Here is a 19682-nt window from a genome sequence, read left to right on the forward strand (position 1 = left end):
ACGGACAAGCTCGCTCAAGACCGGTGAGGCTTGGTGTTGCTAGATTCTGGCAAGCCGAGCCACACCAAATCAACGATCTTGAGGCCTCGGGTGGTCGGCGAGTTGAGACGAGCTCAAGTGAAGCTCGCCGATCCGGCGAAGGATAAGCTCGCTCGACCCGGCGAGGCTCCATCTCGCCGAAAATGGCAAGCTCTAGCCTCGCCCATTGGGATCTACGGCCTGACTAGTGGAGAAAAAGAAAAAGGAAATAAAAAAAATATTGAAATATTAAATTATTAAAAGGAAATAGAAAATATTAAAAATTGAAGAAAAGCCCTTACCCAAAAAAAAAAAAATTGAAGAAGAGCGATTCCAGATAGAATTTCACCTCTTCAAATTGAGGAATTTGCTTTTATGAATTTTTACGTAATATTTTCGTTGATTAGAAAGTGTTTTAGGTTAACTAATTTATTTTCAGCGAACCAAATAAATTAAGGACAGAAAAATTAATTTAAAAAAAAATACTTCCCCTGAAACAACCCTAACAACCTGGAAAGAGGAGCATTTGTGAAGAAAGATATGAACTTATTATGTGGCAGAATCTTTCCGACGTCTCGCAATCATCTCTCAAGTCTCAAGCAGGCTTTTTCATCTTTTGCTTTTTCCCAAGAAGTTAACATAAATAGGCCCTGTTTGGTTCAACATTTACCCAAGGGACTTTGAGAAAATGCAAGTACCTTTGAGCTAAAGGCCTTTTTCAAAATGCAAGTAGTGTTTGGTAAAGGCTGCGTTTGGTCGTCGGGATTTCTAGTCATGATAGGATTGGATAGGATAGGATAAGAAATCTAAGGATTTGGCAATATCCTATCCATTTGTTTGATGAACTTGGATTTAAAGTCGGATATTCTCATATCCTATCATATCCTGCATTTAGTAGAAACCGTATATCAATATAAAGAACATATATGCCCCTACGTGATCTCATGAAATATTCTGATCTTATTACTACAAAAATAACGTTCTCATACACAAAAAAAAACTTGAAAATATACACATTTTATTAGATTTTCAAACCTCTTTGCAAAAATAAAAAAAAAATGAAAATAGAAACAAATGAGACAAGAAAGTTGTCATCATTCTAAAAGTTAGCTTTTATATGACGGATAAGAGAAATCCTATCCGACTTTATCCTACCCCCTCCCCTCGGATTTTTTTATCCGGGTTATATCCCCTCTATATCCGACATTATACTATCCGGAACACCTACCAAATACGGGATAGGATAAAACATATCATATCCCGAGTTTTATACGGACGACCAAACGCAACCAAAGTGTATTTTAAAAACACATTTGAAAAGCAACTTTAACGTAAATATTGTTTGGTGAAAAATGAACTTTGTAAAATATTTTTTCTTTTTTAAAAAAAGACGGCGGCAACCTGCGGCGACCGGCGGGCTGCGGCAACCGGCGGGCGGCGACCGGCGATGGCGATGGGCGGCGGTGGTAAGCGAAGGTGATAAAATTAAAATAAAAAAAAATTAGTTGCTTTTTGCAAAAATCCTTTAGCCCACCTCTAGAGGTACTTTGGGCTAAAGGACTTTAAAGAGCATTTGAGATGCAATTGCATCTCCCCAAAGTGAGCCAAAAAATGAACCAAACACCATTTGCATTTGGCCAAGGGATTTTAGAGCCTCAATACTCATTTGCAATGCTGAACCAAATAGGGCCATAGACCAAGGGCCCATTCGTCTCTGATGAAAAACTGTTTGGGAAACTTACTTTTCGATTTTGGGTGTTTGAACGACAGAATTATTCAATCTATAGAAAGCATTTAATGCAAATTGAAAATAAGAAGTTTATATTGGGACAGACGGCTTTCCCTTATGGTTAGAAATAAATCATTTTCCTTGATTTCTTGGTAATTTATATTTGTTAGATTAGCCTAAATTAGACGATGTTAATGCGTTTTAGTGGATTCAGCTGTTTATCAAACACTATAAACTTAACTTTTCTTTAATTGATTTGGCAAAAATAAACGTAAAAGAAGTAGTTTATTTTTGTTTGAATTCAAGTTTTTGATAACCTTTTTATAGACACAATAAGTTTGCAGGGGTATGAAGGTATAATCTCTCGCTCTTTCTGCTGCTTTCTCGGTCTTTCTTCACCAGCTGTAAAGGCCAAAAAAGAATAATTGACTGTGGACCAGCCATGATGCACCACAAGTAGCTTAATCGTACATTTTGATGATAAGTAGCAACCCATACTTTTTCACTTCACTCAGGTCCTAATAACTGTTGGACTTTCCACTCCAGAGTACTGGTTCTTCTCAAGGTCCTGCTCTTCTATTTTTCTTCAGGTTTCGTTCTTTGTTCTCTTGACTCATTGCTTCCGTTCTTTGATGTTCTTCGTGTGTTACCATCTTCTGTTAAATCTCGGTCTTGGGCAATGGTTTTCTTGTCTTCTGGGATTGATCTCCTTTGAGGATCCTCCAACTTTGGAAGTTCGTTGCTTACTGAACCATGCATGCACGTGTTCGAGTATTCAAATTGCCCGCCCGCAATCGTAATCACATGTTCTTTTTGTGAACTTCTACTCGTTTGGATCGTAGCTAATTTTGATTTGCAATTAGTTACTGCTAATTCTGCCTTACCACAGCTTCTAGATTGCATTGAAAAATCTGGTAATCTGAATTTTCTTGTGAGCATAATTTGAATTCGCAGTCCACCCAAAAGAGAAAACCTTAAATGTTCGCAGCAAAATTCTAAAGTGATAATTTTCAAATTATCAAGAAAAAGTTGGTGATTTCATAGAAGTGCCACTGAGTTACTACGAAGCTACTTGAAAATCAGATAACTTGTAATTTATTCTTACCCCCACAACTTTTTGGCACTTACCAACTCTTTCAGAAACCTATTGGCACAGAAAATATTCGTCTTTTCAAATGGAATAGTTAAATCTGTCCCCTCTAAAATACAAAATGTGAGAATGGTTTGTGAAATTTGAAAGGAAAAGAAAGGGTACATAAAATAAGTAGAACTGTTCCCAAATTATGAGAATATCTATGTGATTGGATAAGCTGATTACCATATCTGAAGGTATTTGAAACACTCTTAATCGCACGATATGGGGGAGTCTAAATCTTCAATTTATATAGATTCAGAATAGTTTATATTAAATGTTGATTCCATGTGTTAACCAAGTGTTAAAGTTTTGGAGTTTAAGTGTGACGCCCGGGAAATTCGAATTTTGTAATTTTTCCGAATTCAATAAAAAGGGAGAAAATTGAATTTTAGCCGGTGTAAATTTTGGATCGCAAGGACGTAAGTGACGAATTTTGGACGATTCCCGAAATGTCGTTCGATTTCAATTGGATCTCGAAACCGTGGTCACCGTGACTTAGGATTTTAATCCTCGCGCCTAGAATTTTTCCAAACCGAGCCTAACCCGTGAAAATCCAAATTTCATTCCCAATCGGTTGAGCCAAAAATCCGATCGGTCCCGATTTATCAAAAGACCGTTTTGTCCTTGGATATTATATATATATGGGACGAAAGAAATTAATTTGAAGAAATCCGTGGGCCTCACCTACCAGTCAAATCTGGTCAAATCCCCACCAGTCAACCGATCAACTCAGTCTCTCTCCTCCCTCTTCTCTCTCTCCTCGTCTGCAGCTCCCTCTCCCCTGTACTCGCGCGACTCCCTTTTCCCCCCTGTACACCGAGCCTCTCATCTCCTTTTGTGACCGTTTTTGTGCGACCCCCTCACCTCCGACCGTTGCTCCGCCACCATTCGGCCTCCTCCGACGCCCGCCCGCGTCGCCGTGAAGCCGTCGGACAACCCGCAGGAGGCCCGACGTCCTTGCTCTATTTCGCGCGCAGGAAGTGCCCGAGCCGCTTAGCCGCCTCACGCCGCATCGGACCGCGTCCGGCCGCCGTGCCGTCGTCCTCCGCCACCACCACGAACCTCTCGACCTCAACCCACCGCCCATTGCTCGCCGGATCGCCGTGAATAGCCGCCCGAAGCCCGCCCGCCCTGTTTTGCATCCGTCTGCTGCTCTGCCCGGAACCGCCGTCCTTCGGCCAACTCCGGCCACCCCGGACCACCTCCGGTGACGGATTTTGACCCCTCACCGTCCCCCAAGGTTACGGGAGGCCGATTGAAGTCTGTGGAGCTCGATTACCCCCTAGCCAAACCTCCCCTGTTTTGACCCGAACCCCCTATTTTGCTGCGCTGGTTGCGTGCAGCCTCAATCCGTCGCCTCCGGCCGTTCGCCGGCGCCGTCACCGCTACCTCCGGCCACCCCGAATACCGTTGACCGTGGACGAACCTTTCCCCAGCCCTTGGACCACCCGAACCACCCCAAAACAGCCTCGTTTTCCCATGTTTCCTCTGCCCGTCCACTGTTCCGCCACTGTTCACCAACGGCTGCCATTGCTTCGACCACCAGCCGCCGTCCCGAAGTGTTGTTGCCTCATTGGACCGTCTTTGACCAAGTTGGAGCCCAGAGCTTAAGTTGGGCCGCGAATCGCCGATCGTCTTCGTCGGGCCGGGCCGAGTTCGTGTCACCACCACCCGAGTTGAAACCGCCCGAGCTAGTTTAATTATGAGTTAACCCCTAACTCTTGGTTAGGACTCTAATTGCGTTCGGAATTAGATTAATTAGCTAATTAGGATGTTTAGGTGGATTAATTACGGTCGGGCTAGATAGAAACGTGGTTTAGGCTAAATAACCGTAATTAGTTAAGATTTGTCAATTAGCTAGGTTGTCTGTGGTTAATTGGGAAGTAGAATTGATTGATTTGATTGATTGCATTGGTTGATCGCGAGCGAGCGATAGGTCAGAGGCGAGTGTGCGATTGGCTATTAATGGAAATTGAAATTGGATTAATAATCGACTGGCTACAATTGACTAATTGATTCATGAATTGTTGGTTGTGAATGCTAGATTGGCTGTTGATTGCCATGGGGGTCCGATTAGAGGTTAATTGCCCCAAATTGCCTGGTGTGTCGGTCGATATAATTGCGCATTCATGTGATCACGTATGAGATAAAATTACATAGTTTTGCACGAAAACGGCCTTGGGTCACGTATTTGAATATGCGAGTATGAGCATTCGACCTAATTCCAAGAAATGAATTGGCTGGTTGTCGAAGTGCTTGAGTGGTCACATAATGGGATAATTCCGATGATTATTGTCTTTTGATCGATCGGTCCTACCAATCATTATCTTCTGGTTCTTGGATGCGTTTCATCCATTGTTTTCGGTTTGTTTGTTTGCCGGTCGCAGCTTGTGAAGAGCCGAAGCCTTTTTAGGATTCCTGTTAGTTTCGTGTCGTGTCGACAATCATTGTTTGCTTATTCGTTGAGCGGAGTTACATAGACTATCAGAAGCCGTCGTTGGAAGTAAGGGACGATATCCGGTCCCGTCAGAAGAGCACCAACCGACTAGTGTACTGGATCTACGGGTCGGTTCTGATAATAAATGGACTACGTGTGATGTCCTATGCATGCAAGTGCTGTGATGCTTTGCCAATGGGTGATTGGTGCAATTGGTCCGATTGTTGAGTCGAGTCCGCATCACATTATGTGTGGCCTGGAGGGTAAGCTTACATGTGGTTGAAATATCTGCTCTGTATCGATGTGATTGATTATTAGGGTGTTCGAGCGAATCAACGTCCTAGCCGGGCTTAGGCGTTGGTTCACCGAGATTAATTTCTCACCCCGTCGTTGTTACCCATTTTCGGGCAGTGGTAAAGCCCGTGGATGTTAAGGCGATGATTGTTGTAGGATTTTTGGGAGTAGATGAGGGTTTAACCTTACCCGACCTTGTGTCTTTTTGAGATCCTAGTGAGCCGCCTCGAAGTATGAGGTTGTGTATATTTACCGTAGCTCAGTAGGGTTAAATTTCATCTACTTTGGCTGTTGAATGAGATCGTATTTTGTGAATGGAGTATAATGATTTTCCTACTATTTTATCCCGCCGATCTTGTTTGTCTGGGAGAATTGTACGTTTCGCATGCGCTGTAATTTCGTAGGTCGATTGCTTACCCGTGACGCTATCATTCATGACCCGAGAGGGAAATAAGGTAGGGATGTCATAAGCTCGAGAGTCGGGGCGTGATATTAAGTGTTACGTGTGTATCCGATGTAGAACAATTGGCGTGCGATTATTTAGAATTACGTGATCGTCGGGATCGCTAGAAATAATCTCGGCAGTTTTTCTGATTTTGGTTCTGACGACCTCAGATTGCGTTCAAAATTGCTCGGTTGAAGCGAAACGGCCGTCTGGTTCGAACTCATGGCTATGCCATGATTTATGATGGATTTTGGCATTTCGGAGTCGTCTAGATAAGTTTTCTGGCAGTTTTCTGTTTTAGGAAATTCCTAATTATCTTTAATTTTAAATATTCTATTTGATTATATTAGATTTAGTTTATTTGATGTTATCTTTACTTATTCGGTTTCCAATAGGAGTCCTATCGCTATATAAGACGTCCGTCTCTGTAATTGATGGCATCGAAGTATTATTGAATAAGAATTTCGAGTTTCGGAATCGTTTGTTCCAAGCTTTTGCTTTCTTGTTGCGTCAGTATCATAGATTATGGTTGCCAGCATTGTGTGTATTCCATTTATTTATTCGCTTAGGTTTTCAAGAAAGAAGCCAAAAGTTGTTTCGTTTATGTGAGAACGAGGACATGGGCCCAAGATAAAAAGGGAAAGAGGATAAGGTACGGGCAGATTTGGAGTCGTCATGTGTCAGGATCAATTGGATAGCTTGGCGTGAACGCAGAGTTGGTTGGCGCATCAAAAGATGCTATGAGGGAACTTTTCTTTTTTATTCAACAACAAGTTTAACTTTTCGATGTAATATAAAATGGCTGATTTGCTTTGGTTCATTCGGGGGATAAACGAGCTGACTGCCTGCGATATCGCCTCTAGATCTTGGAGAAGGTCGCTTTAGTTTTGGAAGGTATGTCTTCTCCAAATTGATTACTCTTTCCTTTCCTTTTTCTTTTGCTAATTGTATGATATTCCCTTTTTCTTTTTCTAATTGTCTTCAATCTTGATGCTCGATCACACTCTCTTTGATGTATTATTTATTAGTTGGGTTCCCTCTAATTATTAGTATATCAATAACATATTTCTTGCTTCCCACTTGGGAAAATTGTCCAAAAAGTTTTAAACCGATTGTAGTTTTGTCAATTCAATCATAAATATTTTCACGTTTTGCCAATTAACTTCATCCGGCTAATCTTGGCAAGAAATCGCTGATATGGACGCCGTCCTTTTTATGTGGCACGATCAGTACCGACATAGATATGATTCAGTATTATTTATATATTTTAAGAACGATTTTTTTTTCCTTTTTTCTTATTTTCTTCTTTTTTTTCCTTTACTCTTTTTTGTTCCCCTTTTCTTCCTTCTTCCCTTCGCCGATCATCGACAAGGCCGGTGGCGGCCGACGGAGATCATCGGCCTTAGCCTAGGACCAGCATTGAGCAAGGGTCACCCTTACCTGCCCCCCCACACCCCTTCCCCCCAAGGCAAGGACGACCCTTGCAAGAGGCCGATGAGGGTTGCCCTTGCTTGAGGCTGGCAACTTCGCCAACCATCCCTGGGCTCGTTGATGGTCGGTAGAGAGTAGAAGGGAAGAAAAAAAAAGTTCGTAAAAAATATTGAATCAGCACCAGCCGTGCCACGTAGGATGGTCGGTGTCCCCGTCATTAGTTTCCTATAAAATTGGTCAAATAGACTCAATTGGAAAAACGTGAAAATATTTAGGACTTAATTGGCCAAATGGTTTAAGATTGAATTGAAAAGGCTGTAATAAATTCAGGCCTTTTTTAATAAATTTCCGTTCCTACTGCAGTAGGACTACCATTCTTTCTCAAGTTAGATCCAAGCATCCCTTTCTTTTCACTCCTTTTTGCTTCTGCGCCCCCGACTTGGTGGCAACATTAGTGACCACGATAACTTCTCTGCCGGTTTCGTCATTCCTGGATTCGAATCTGAAGCCGCAAACAACACTCAATAGGAATCCCTACCATGTGGTTTTGAATTAGGAAAGTCTTCATTGGACTTTTGTTGACTTGGATTTCTAGCTTGGGTCTACTAAAAGAGGGTTTCTTGTTCCCTTGTAATTACTTGCACAGCTTAGGCTCGATGGACATAGAGCTATCTATAGAAGAGGAGGATGTTGGTTGGAGCAGTCGGCGAGAGAGAATGCATAATGCGTTGGCAGCTAGGCGAACTGCGGTGCAACAAGATCCAGCGGAAGTGTATGCAATTGCTCGCAAACTGAGGGAGGTCATCAATGGCGCCGACGTTGACGAGTTCATTTCCCAGATCGAAAAGCTTGCCGATCAAGCCCGTCTGTCTACCATTCTCAATTTCCAGGGGCTGTCAAGGGGTTCACTGCTCCACACTGCGGCAGGTGTTGGCAAGGTTGACATCCTAAGGCTTCTAGTTGATTATGTCCATGACCACCTCATAACCGCCCAAGATGATTGGGGAAATACCCCGCTCCACATTGCTGCTAAGGCCGGGGACTCTAAAGCCGCCGCCATATTGATTCGCCGGGCAAGAGGCCTCCCTGACCTAATCCTGAGGATGAAGAACAAACATGAAAACACGGCTTTGCACGAAGCCGTGCTTAACTGTCATTTCAACGTGGTGAGGCTTTTGTTGAGAGAAGACTTGGAGCCCGTGTATTGGAAGAACATCGATCAAAAATCTCCCCTGTGCCTAGCCCTTGACACTAGCGACTCCAAGATGCTTGAGTTGCTACTTTCGCTCTCGCTCGAACCATCGAGGATACAAGGCTTGCCGCCCGTTCATGGTGCCATTAGAAGTTCTAACTATGGTACGTACCTAATTCTGCATATGAAAAATATCTATCTATGCATAGACCAGACCTCGTCTCCAATCTCTTCAACAACTTTTTGCACTTGCCCAAACTCATTTTTGGAAATTGGAGTAATCATCCAAAAATTCCTAAACCTATGATAATGCCGCCAATTCAATCCTCAACTTTTTTTTCAATTTGCCCAATTTAGCCATTAACATTTTGACCATTTTCCAATATGATCAATCCGGCCAATTTTAGCAAGAGGACGCTAATATGGTAATCTAGTTAGCACCGAACATCCAATGTGGCAAGGCCAGCACCGACGTGAACGGTTTTTCTAATTTTTGTATTTTTTCTTTTTTTTTCTTTCTTTTTTTTCCTATTCTACTGTGCATCTTCTTCCTCCATGGATCGTCTGGCCTTGGTGATAGCCAGTAAGGGCCGTGACTCCCTTGCCCGGATCTAGGTGAATGCAGCCCTGTTCGATAGCCGGTGACAGGCAAAGAAAAAAGATGAACAAAAAATAGAGAAAAAAACAAAGAAATAAGAAATAAAATAAAAGGAAAAAATAAAAATATTCATAATTTAAAAAAAAATTGTAAAAGTCACCCATGTCGGCGTCAATTGTGCCACATAGGACGGTCGACGTTGATTTGACCACCACATCTGTGTTTTTCAGCTAAAATTGATCGGATGGATTACATTAAAAAATCATTAAAAGAGTTAGGACTAAATTGACCAAATTAAAAAAATGTAGGACTGAATTGGCGGTCGTACAATAAGTTTAGGGCTTTCTATCAATTCTCCCTTCAAATTTTATCTAAAGTCTCGCAAGTCATGTTCCATCATGCTAGAGAAGGAAAGTCCCAATGCATTAGGAAAACCATTCGAAGCATGTGATTTACGTGATCAAAATTATCACAACTAGTTTCAGCATTGCAATCCAATCCAACATCAGTGACTACGAAGATGTCTATATACAAAAATGGATTAATATATATATATCAAAACCAACCAAGCCCCAACCACCATAGAATGTCTATGCGGATTTAGTCCCTAACTTGGAGTTCCTGATCCCAGAATTAGTCGCCATGATATTCAAAAAGAACACGAAGTTATTTGCAATGACCGACTCCGACGGCGGTAATGCATTCCATATAGCAGCTGTATCGAACGAGGCCCAAGTATTCGAACTCTACTTAGGACCAGAAACTGAATATTTGGCCCGAGAACGGGACATGAATGGGGATCTTCCCATTCATATTGCGAGCAAGAAGGGAAATGTTGAACTGATCAAGAAGCTAGAACCGGTTTCAAAGTTGCTAAACGGGCGAGGACAATCCGTTCTTCATATCGCGGCCAAATATGGGAGAACCTCAGCAGTGAGGTACATACTCAGACACCCAGAACTGGCGTTGCTGAAAAATGAAAGAGATCATGCTGGAAACACGCCTTTACACTTGGCTGCGATGTATTCGCAATCCGGTGCCTTGATTCTTCTTGCGCGGGACGAAAGAATTCAACCCTTCCTTCTCAACCACCAACGCTTGACTGCTTATGACATTGCTCTGGATGGCGTCAGAGGCAAGCATGCGTATCGAAAGGTAGGTAACATGAACTGTCGCTATTTTAGTTATTAACTCACTGGAAATTTCATAGACTAGTACATTATTTAAGCACAGATCTCGTATTCAAATCACATCTCACAGTCTGACAGGATTGTTGAAGTAGTGATCGATTTTTAGAATAACTGAGACTTATGTAAGATTAATGTTGTAAAAGCTGTAATCTAGTCTTCATTTAGTCTTCAAAAAGAGCCTTGCAAGTGAAAGCTAATCTTTAAATGAGTATTCCAGAATTCATTCCCGTTATCTATGTGGGAACAATTGGTGCTTTTTCCCTTCTTATATGCTCCCGATCTCAGGAATTGGCTTTCGAGGTGTTGAAAACCACGCTGGCCAAAAGCAGAGACATAATCCAACAAAGGCCGGAAGCTCGAAATAAAGACTTTCCATTAGAAGGCGTTGACGCATTGAAGCCAAGCATGGACGACACGAACGATCGGATCAATATCCGTCTGCTGGTGGCCGCGCTTGTGGTCACCGTGACTTTCGCAGCCGGTTTCACAGTTCCCGGAGGATTTAATGGCTCGGACACGGCCTCCAAAGATGAGCGGGGCATGGCTACAATGTTGGACAAGAGAATGTTCCAGGCTTTCGTGCTTTGCAACACCATCGCGATGATCAGCGCGATGACCGCGGCCGTCGACCTCGTGTTGGCGCAGCATAATGATCCCCGCATGGCGCTAACTGCTTACGTGCACTCAGTACCGCCGCTAATAGTTGCACTCCTGGCGATGTCCGCAGCTTTCATAACTGGCGTCACCTTGACCATCGGCAAACTGCCATGGCTTGCTAACACCATATTTTATTTGGGACTCATTTTCCTCCTGATTTTCTCAACTTGTAAATTGTTAGAGTATGGTCCCTTCATTCTGACCTACCTTCTTCGGACCCGTTCTCTCAGTCTCATGATATACTGGCTTGTTCTCGCTTCCATTTATTGGTGGAATATTGAGACTTTCCTTTATGATGACCGGGAAGAAGACTGGACGACCAGCCAGATCTCCGTAGATCGGCCTCTGGATGGTGCTGTGAATCGAATCACCAATGACTCGGGGACGACTCGGGGACAATGAAATCTTTGGACGCGGCATATCCTGCCAATCACTAGTTTCGGTTGATCATTCGACATTATCTATCATTTGCAGAAATAAATATATAGTTTTATTTTGATGTATTTGTCTCGTTCTACGTGTTAAATGATATCTGAAGTTTGAGCTCATCGAACAAACTCTGATCCGAATTGAATTGTGCACAAGCCTAGAGCACGAAAGTTGAAAACCGAATGTAACAGATCAGAAATTGTTTGGGTGTTGGAGTTGCGGTCAAGAAGGGACAGTTTAACTTGGACTTTGTATAGGACACAAGTTTGTTTGAAACCGGGCAATTTCATTGTACTAATTGGAGTCGGTTTCGACACTTTTCATGCTGGAATCTGTTTCTTGCCTCGATATAAATATCATATTAGTAGTCAGGGGATGTTCTTCATGCCTTCTCGGATTGGTGCAGAGTAAATAGCCTTCTGTGAAAAGTTACGCTGTGCGCGTGCAATACTGTTCGGCGCGCAATCCAAGGCATGGCGTACTCATGTATTGCATACAAGAGGCGAGTATTAAAGTCGATGAATCATTTGAAAAGATTTGTAAATCCTTGTGAATTCCTTCATGAGGTTAAAGACATTGTTTAGTAAGAAATCATGAAGGTTAAACACGGTGTGAATTATTTGGTATAATTGGGCTTGAAAAACACTAAGAGAGTGTATCGCTTGATTTATGAGGTCATATGCTGCTTTCCATGGAGTATGTCTTACCGACTAAATCACGTAAATTCGATGCCTCATTTAATTTCTTTTTTTATTTTTTATTTTTTTGCAAAATTTAACATGGTTTAGCTTAGCTGAAGCGAATCGATGGCGATAGAAGAAGGAAAAGTGAAAATATATAGATTGATGAAAGGATTTTGATTTTTAGAAGATGCAGATTGAGGATTATTTATACCAAAGAAATCTATACTTACCCCTATTTGGGGAGAAGCTAGAGTTGATAAAGCAAGTTGATTTGCTAGATAAATGGGCGTTAGATGTTATTTGGATGGCATTGGCTTGTAACATCACGCTTAACATGGTGAAAAAGAAGACAATTGTGGGTTTGATGAATTCCCTGGGGAACATGTTCGAGAAGCCATCTATGATCAACAAGGTCTACCCGATGTGACGTTTGCCTCACCAAAAAGAATGACGAAGGTGTGTCGATTGCTGCACATATCTATGACATCCAAAATTTTGTACATACTAAATAAAACTTGAGATATTAACTTAGGGAGAGTTGTTGAAGGAAATAAAATTAGTAATTCATTGTAAAGAGGACCGATACCCTTCGTGATACTTATTGTGAGAAATTAAAATTTTAATGAGTTAAGGTTTCCTAGTGTTCAATATATCAATTTATTTGCAACTAAACATGAATTTGACAATTCATAAAAATGTGGTCAAATGACACAATTAATACCAATAACCTCCATGTCATACTGTTTATGTGCCATAGCCCCATTAATATGCTATTCAATCTAGTCGATAAGGCTCTTACTTTGGCAGAATTGAAGTAATTGTTTTATCAAAAAGGTCATGCTGTTCAACTAAGATAAAAAGATTCGACCAAAAAAATTAAGAGAAAAAGAAATAATCCTTGGCGACGAAATTCGTTTTTCTTGATCGAATTGTACATAAACGATCAATTTCCTTTACAAAATTAGTTCATTTTATTTTTTATCGACTCGTAAATGTTCTTTTTTATATGAGCATATCTTTGTATCTAACTTTATTCACAATCATTTGTCTTTCAGTGTAATCAAATCAATATATAAGTGAATCATTGTGCTTTGTTATCGCCTAATAATATAATAAAAAAAATTAATACTACCTCCTCCAACACGGGCTGTATCCTTAGCTCATGAAAGTAATTCGATGCTAATACGAATGTATTAAAATAGTTAAGATTTTCTTTTCGCAACAAACAGACTTGAAAATTCAACATGAGGTATTAGTTCTCCATCCGGTAACAATGCATATGAGAGGATATGTGCTCTTATCTTAAATTTTGATTATATATAATCGAATTCCGATAAGAAGTTATATCTTTTAAAAGAAAAAAAAATGATGTAGAGAAATAGCCATTAGCTAAAAGGTGTGTCGCGAAGTTAAGTTTGACCTATGGAATGGCGGGGGTCCATTTTGGTAGATGCAACAATGTAATTGACACTACATATCATATTGGTGAGCTAGTTTTGATTTTAACTAACACAAAAATTAGTTTGAAGTAAATATGGCACGGATTTACCGGTTTGTGATTGTTTGTGTCATAAAAATTAATTTAGAGTGAATGTGGCAAAATTGACCAGTTTGGGATTTTTTTAATTTATTAGTCCTATATAAAATATTGGATAATAAGTATACTAGAAGTCCTAAACTTGTCACAAAAGTGTAAATGAATCATAAAACTTTCAAAAAAATTACAATCAAGTTTTAAAACTTATCAAACACCTACAATAAAGTCCAATCCTTAACTCTGCCAAACTTAGCTAACGAAAATGTGGCTTTCTTTTTTTGTTAAAGTCTCTCTTACATGGCGTTGGCATGGCTAAAACAAAGTCCCTTTGGGTTCAATTTTGAGTTTTTTTAACCTTGTATGACAAAAAAAAAAAGCCAAATGTTATCTATATTATATTTAGAAATAATATAAATTTATAAATTTAATATAGATGAAATTTATAAATTTACATTACTTGTAAATCTAATTTAAAAAATATATTTTGATTAAACAAGTCGTTTTTTTAGCCACGCCAGCGCCACCGCCACATAGGAGAGAGGAAATAACAATAATAATAGAAAAAGTCAAGTTAGTATTTTCCACTAGACAAAATTGGAAGATTTAACATAAAGATTTAATTGTGTCGATTTGACACAATTAAGATTTGATTGCACTTTTTAAAAGTTTTAGAACTCAATTTTACTTTCGTAATAAATTCTAGAAATTCCAACATATGTATCCTGATATTGGGATAGTTAAGTGTGATGGGATAGTTAAGTGCCCTCATGACAAGTGGGGTTGCACTTTCTCCTGACAGAAAATGTCTAGGAAAGTAAAAAATGAGACTATTGTTTGATTAAGTTGCTAAACCTCAATTAGCGCCCGGTTTTCAGAGAGCATCACATGCTCTTGCTTTAATTAAATTTACTTTAGAGGCCTCGTTTTGTCTGCCGTGCCTCCCCCGTCGAAGTAACACGCAACGGTCAAGACTCTTGTGTTTTCAATAATAGAGTCATCATGGCACATGATGTGCACGTTAGGGCAAATTATGTGGGCCGTCCGCCGTGCAGAAAGTGAGATTTGGGCCCACCAGTAGCGAGTTGTCGAGAAATATAATATTTATGTGAGCCGTTTTGATTCACTCGCTGAAACCAATCATCGAATGACAAATCTCCTATAATTTCTCAATAATAAATATAGCTATAGGATCTAAGGATAAGTGCGCTCAAAATCATAAACTTATCATAAAATTGCAATTGAGTCCTAAAAATTATCAAAGAGTGCAAGTAAGGGATTAAACTTTCAAAAAAATGCAATCAAGTTTAAAAATTTGTCAAACTGATCAAATCGAGTCCTTACGTTGATTGCACTTTTTGAGTCCTAAAAATTGTCAGAAAGTGCAATTGAGTGATTAAACTTTAAAAAAAAATACAAATTAAATTTAAAAATTTGTCAAACTAATTAAATCGAGTCCATATGTTGATTGCTCTTTTTGAAAGATAGGTCCTGTTTGATTTAGCATTTGGCCAAGAGATTTTGAGAAAATGCAAATACCTTTAGGTTAAAGGCCTTTTTCAAAATGCAAGTACTGTTTGAGAAAATATATTTTCAAAACACATTTGGAAAAGCAACTTTGGCGTAAATGTTGTTTGGTGAAAAATAAACTTTGTAAAATATTTTTTTCTCCATTCACGCCGCCGGCTCGGTGGCCCGGCAATGACGGACGGGGACCGCAGCGGGGGCAAGCAGAGAAAGCGAAGGTGAAAAAATTAAAATAATAAAAAAAATTGGTTGAATTTCACAAAAGTTCTTTAGCCCAAAGTATTCGTAGAGATACTTTGAGCTAAAGGACTTTGGAGAACATTTGAGATGCAATTGCATCTCTCCGAAGTGAGCCAAAAAATGAACCAAACACCATTTATATTTAGCCAAGGGACTTTAGAGCCCCAATACTCATTTGCAATGTTGAAACAAACAGGGCCTTAGTGCTCGGTTACACTTTCGTGACAAGTTTTATAACTCGGATTGCATATTTTGAAAGTTTTAAAATTTAATTGTACTTTTATAATAAGTTTTAGATTTGATTGTTTTTTTTTTTAAATTTTAGAATTTAATTATACTTTCTTGATAAATTTTAGAATTTTCAAATCAAATATCATTTTTATGTACCTGCTCTCTCTCTCTCTCTCTCTTCACCAGCTGTGCAAAGGCCAGAAAGACAGTGATTAGCTTTCACCAGCTATTAACCACCTCAAGCAGCTTCCATCTTACAGTTTGATAATACAAGAACAATCCATCTTTGTTGACTTCACTCCACTCAGTGTTCCCAAGCAAGTACACTCGCTTCAGCTCGTTCCCTATTAAACTTTCCACTGCAGAGAGTACCAGCAGTTCCACGAGTCCTGCCTTCTTGTTTCTTCAGGTTCTGTTCTTTGATCTCTTAACTCGTCCCTTCTGCTCTTCAGTGTTCTTCGTGTGTTGCCATAATCATCTGAAATCTGCGGTTTACCAATGCTGCTTCCGCTGCTTTTCTTGAGTTCTGTCGTTTTTGACGTTGTGGGTCACTCTTGAATGAGCTGCTGATCTAGATCTGCTTCTTTGCTAGTTGATGTGCATTTTGGGGGATATGTGAGAAATTGTTGACCTGGGTTGTTCTTGTTTTGCTGGGGAGCTCCTGATTTGAGCAGAAACAGGGAAAAAAGACAAAATTGGTAGAAAGAAAAGAAGGTACTCGGAGCACCCAAAAGTAGGTTCTTAGATCTGGGCTTTGGCAGTGGTTTTCTCGTCTTCAGGGATTAATCTGTTTGGAGGATCCTCCAACATTATACATTTGCTGCTTCCTGAACTATGCATTCGCATTGATACATTCAGATTGCCTGCTCGCAATCACATTCTTTTTGCAATTGCAGTTTGCTTGATAAACATTCTCTTTGTGAACTTCTAATTCGTTGGATTAGTTCATTAGGGTCTGCATTTAGTGACTGGTTTTTCTCCCTTGCCACAGCTTCTTGATTGTCCCGAAAAAGCTGGTCATGGATCTTGCTGTGGCCTTAATTTGAATTTTCAGCCACCTAAAAGAGAAAACCTTACATGTTCCCAGTGAAATTCTAAGAAACTGTAAACTGAAAACACCGGCTTTATTTGCCAAATGGGTTGGTAATTTCAGATTCGTAAATTTCATTATTTCGTCTGCAACTATCTAAAATCTAAACATATACAGTGTCCTTGATCAGCTCGCTGTCATATTGTCGACATTCCCATTATATATGAGCATAAGAGCGAACTTTGAGTTTTGGAAGTTATAATCTGCAGAGAGTAACTCGGATTCTCTGAAGAAATGAAGTCAACCACGGTGTTCTTGATTACCACAGCTGTTCTGCTGCTCTCTTCTTCGGAAGCTAAAGCTCAAACCACCAAATCTCCCCCTCCAAGTCTGGCTCCGGCGCCGGCCCCGACTCCTGACCACGTGAACCTCACGCACCTGCTCACTGTAGCGGGCCACTTCCAAACCTTCCTAGGGTATCTCGAGTCCACCAAAGTCATCGACACCTTCCAAAACCGGGCCAACAACTCCAAGGATGGCATCACCATATTTGCACCGACCGACGACGCCTTCTCGTCGCTTAAGCAGCCATCCCTCTCCAACCTCACCCAAGACCAGCTCAAGTCACTCTGTCTGTTCCACTCCTTGCCTCGTTACTACAGTCTCGCCGATTTCAAGAACCTGAGCGAATCGAGCCCTGTCAGCACATTCGCCGGGGGCCAATACACTTTGAATTTCACCGATTTGTCCGGAGACGTGCACATCAGTTCTGGGTGGACCAATACTAGGATCAGTAGCAGCGTGCTTTCCACTGACCCGGTAGCGCTGTACCAAGTGAATCGCGTACTTCTCCCAGAGGCGATCTTTGGCACCAATATACCGCCAATGCCAGCTCCAGCACCGAGTCCAGAAGCTGAAGCTAGCCCGGCTGCTGATACTCCGAGTGGAGTAAATGTGAACGCAACTTCTCCATCATCTTCTTCTGAACAGAACAAGAATTCGTCTCCACAGGTTATCAGTTTGGGATTCCAGAGTCAGTTGTTCTTTGCTGTTTTGAGCGTGGTGATTATAATGTCAGGTTGATGCTTCGGTTTAGATTAAGACGGTAGGATTTGGAAGTGATTAAATTGCTTGATTGAAGCCATTTTCTTTGGGGGGATTTATGTTATTGACGCTGTGCATGAGAAAGTGAATTAGGCTAGTGCCATTATATTAGTATGCTTATTCAATGCCACATTTTTTATTCAGTTGGGTTGTTCTTCATGATGAAAAATGGAAAAAGGCTTTTCCATTCTTGATTCCACGAGAAATCGGGGATTAATCCGTGCTTCTTCGGCGAGGCTGGTGCGAGCAAATGTTGAGCTCGGTTTCTGAAAATGTCAAAGATGTTTTCATGAGTCTTCAGAGCTTCGAAAACTGCAGAAGGCCATCCCCTTGTGGTGAAATTGGTCAATTCTAACTTCTGTGCTCCAGCAGAAGTAAAATTTCTGGTTCAATCACCAGTGAATCGACATCGCCGATTTCGTTTTGCATTATGCTTGTGATTGAGCGGAAATAGGGTGTCATGAAAGAACGAACCCATTAACCTCGATCTGCATGTTTTCAACTAAGACACTCTAGTGAGAAGCCATCACATTAGCAGATCTGGAAGAACTTCTGAAATTAGTTTGCTTCGTGACATTCTGAAAGGGCATGGAGTTTCCATGAGCCATTCATTTGAGCCGCAATAAATTGTTCACGAGTTCGGCATTCTGTCACCAACAAGAACGATCGACTCCTTGCACAGGAATTACTGATTCTTGTAGGAGATTTCCATACGGTAATGCATGGCAATGGTAACTTGCCACAGCAATTACTTCATATTAACCCTGATCATGTCCTGCTTGGACGTGGGCTTGAGCTTGTCTCATGACAAGCTGCCTTATTGATGATTCAAGACTTCCCGATGTTTGAAGATGGACTTTAATCATGTGGAATTGAAGCAAGAGGTCCTGAGTTTGTATGATTTCGACCATTCATCGACCTCCATCTGTAAGCGATCTCCAGCTTTAGTATCGGGCCAAATCTGATTTACCCCATCTTTATTATCTATTATATAAAATGAAAATCGAAATTGAAACCATGGCAAGACACGACTATCGCGCTTCATGATTATTTATCACCTTTATAACCGGAAAAATACCAAAAAAGCACTAAATCTATTATATTGTGCTAATTCAGCCCTAAACTTTTCATTTTGATCAATTTAGTCATAAACCTTTTTATATTGGTACCAATTCAGTCCATTTGACTAATTTTAGCCGAAAATTATTGATTTAGACGCCAATCATCCTACATAGCATGACGAATATTGGCGTAAATAATATTCAATAATTTTTTGAAAAGATATTTTTTTTTCATTATTTTTTTCTTTCACAATGGCCGGCGAAGGGTTGAGGGCCACCAGGGCCGCAAAGGCCTAAAGCGAGGACCTTCGCGGCCACGGGTGAGGCGGCTCTCACCCAATGGCCGCAAGGGTTGTCGACGACCCTCGCCGGCCAAAGTAAAAGAAAAAAAAGGATGAAAAAAAGAAAAAAAATTATTAAATGTTAGGTAGGACGGGCGGCATCCACGTCACCGATTTTTGGTCAAAATTGGCGAGGATAGATTAAATTGGTTCAAATGCAATATGTTTTTGATTTTTTTGGTACTTTCCCCTCCTTATAACTACTATACGATTGGATGTGCAAGATTAGAAGAAGAGCTTTAGTAAACCTAAATTTGCCACAAATATTTTAATAGAAAACCTTTAGGAAACTTGGGCATATACACTATTCATAGGAAGGCTCCACTTCCAATCTCTATATCCCATCTTTAAAAATTGAAAAAAATGAAGTAAAATA

General features: G+C 40.5%; 2 protein-coding genes across 5 annotated transcripts; both read left to right on the top strand.

The window, feature by feature from the left end:
• Nucleotides 1-8139: 8139 nt before the first annotated feature.
• LOC115750878 (protein ACCELERATED CELL DEATH 6-like) lies at nt 8140-11528 on the top strand. Its single transcript, XM_030688496.2, has 3 exons — nt 8140-8845; nt 9911-10434; nt 10755-11528. Exons 1-3 carry the CDS (start codon nt 8146-8148, stop codon nt 11526-11528), a joined length of 1998 nt encoding a protein of 665 aa, XP_030544356.1. The 5' UTR covers nt 8140-8145.
• Nucleotides 11529-16027: 4499 nt separating this feature from the next.
• On the top strand, nt 16028-18091 carry LOC115750929 (fasciclin-like arabinogalactan protein 7). 4 transcript variants are annotated; one of them, XM_048282193.1, is made up of 3 exons: nt 16040-16179; nt 16429-16503; nt 17070-18091. In XM_048282193.1, the coding sequence occupies exon 3, from the start codon at nt 17095-17097 to the stop codon at nt 17881-17883; it is 789 nt and encodes a 262-aa protein (XP_048138150.1). In that variant the 5' UTR covers nt 16040-16179; nt 16429-16503; nt 17070-17094; the 3' UTR covers nt 17884-18091. The 4 variants fall into 4 exon arrangements, with proteins under 4 accessions (XP_030544424.1, XP_048138150.1, XP_048138151.1 ...); XM_048282194.1 differs by having other exon boundaries at nt 16429-16484; XM_030688566.2 differs by lacking the exon at nt 16429-16503 and adding an exon at nt 16762-16909 and having other exon boundaries at nt 16041-16179.
• Nucleotides 18092-19682: the final 1591 nt, after the last annotated feature.

This window comes from Rhodamnia argentea, chromosome 7 (assembly GCF_020921035.1).
Source record: "Rhodamnia argentea isolate NSW1041297 chromosome 7, ASM2092103v1, whole genome shotgun sequence".
Classification (NCBI taxonomy): Eukaryota; Viridiplantae; Streptophyta; class Magnoliopsida; order Myrtales; family Myrtaceae; genus Rhodamnia; species Rhodamnia argentea.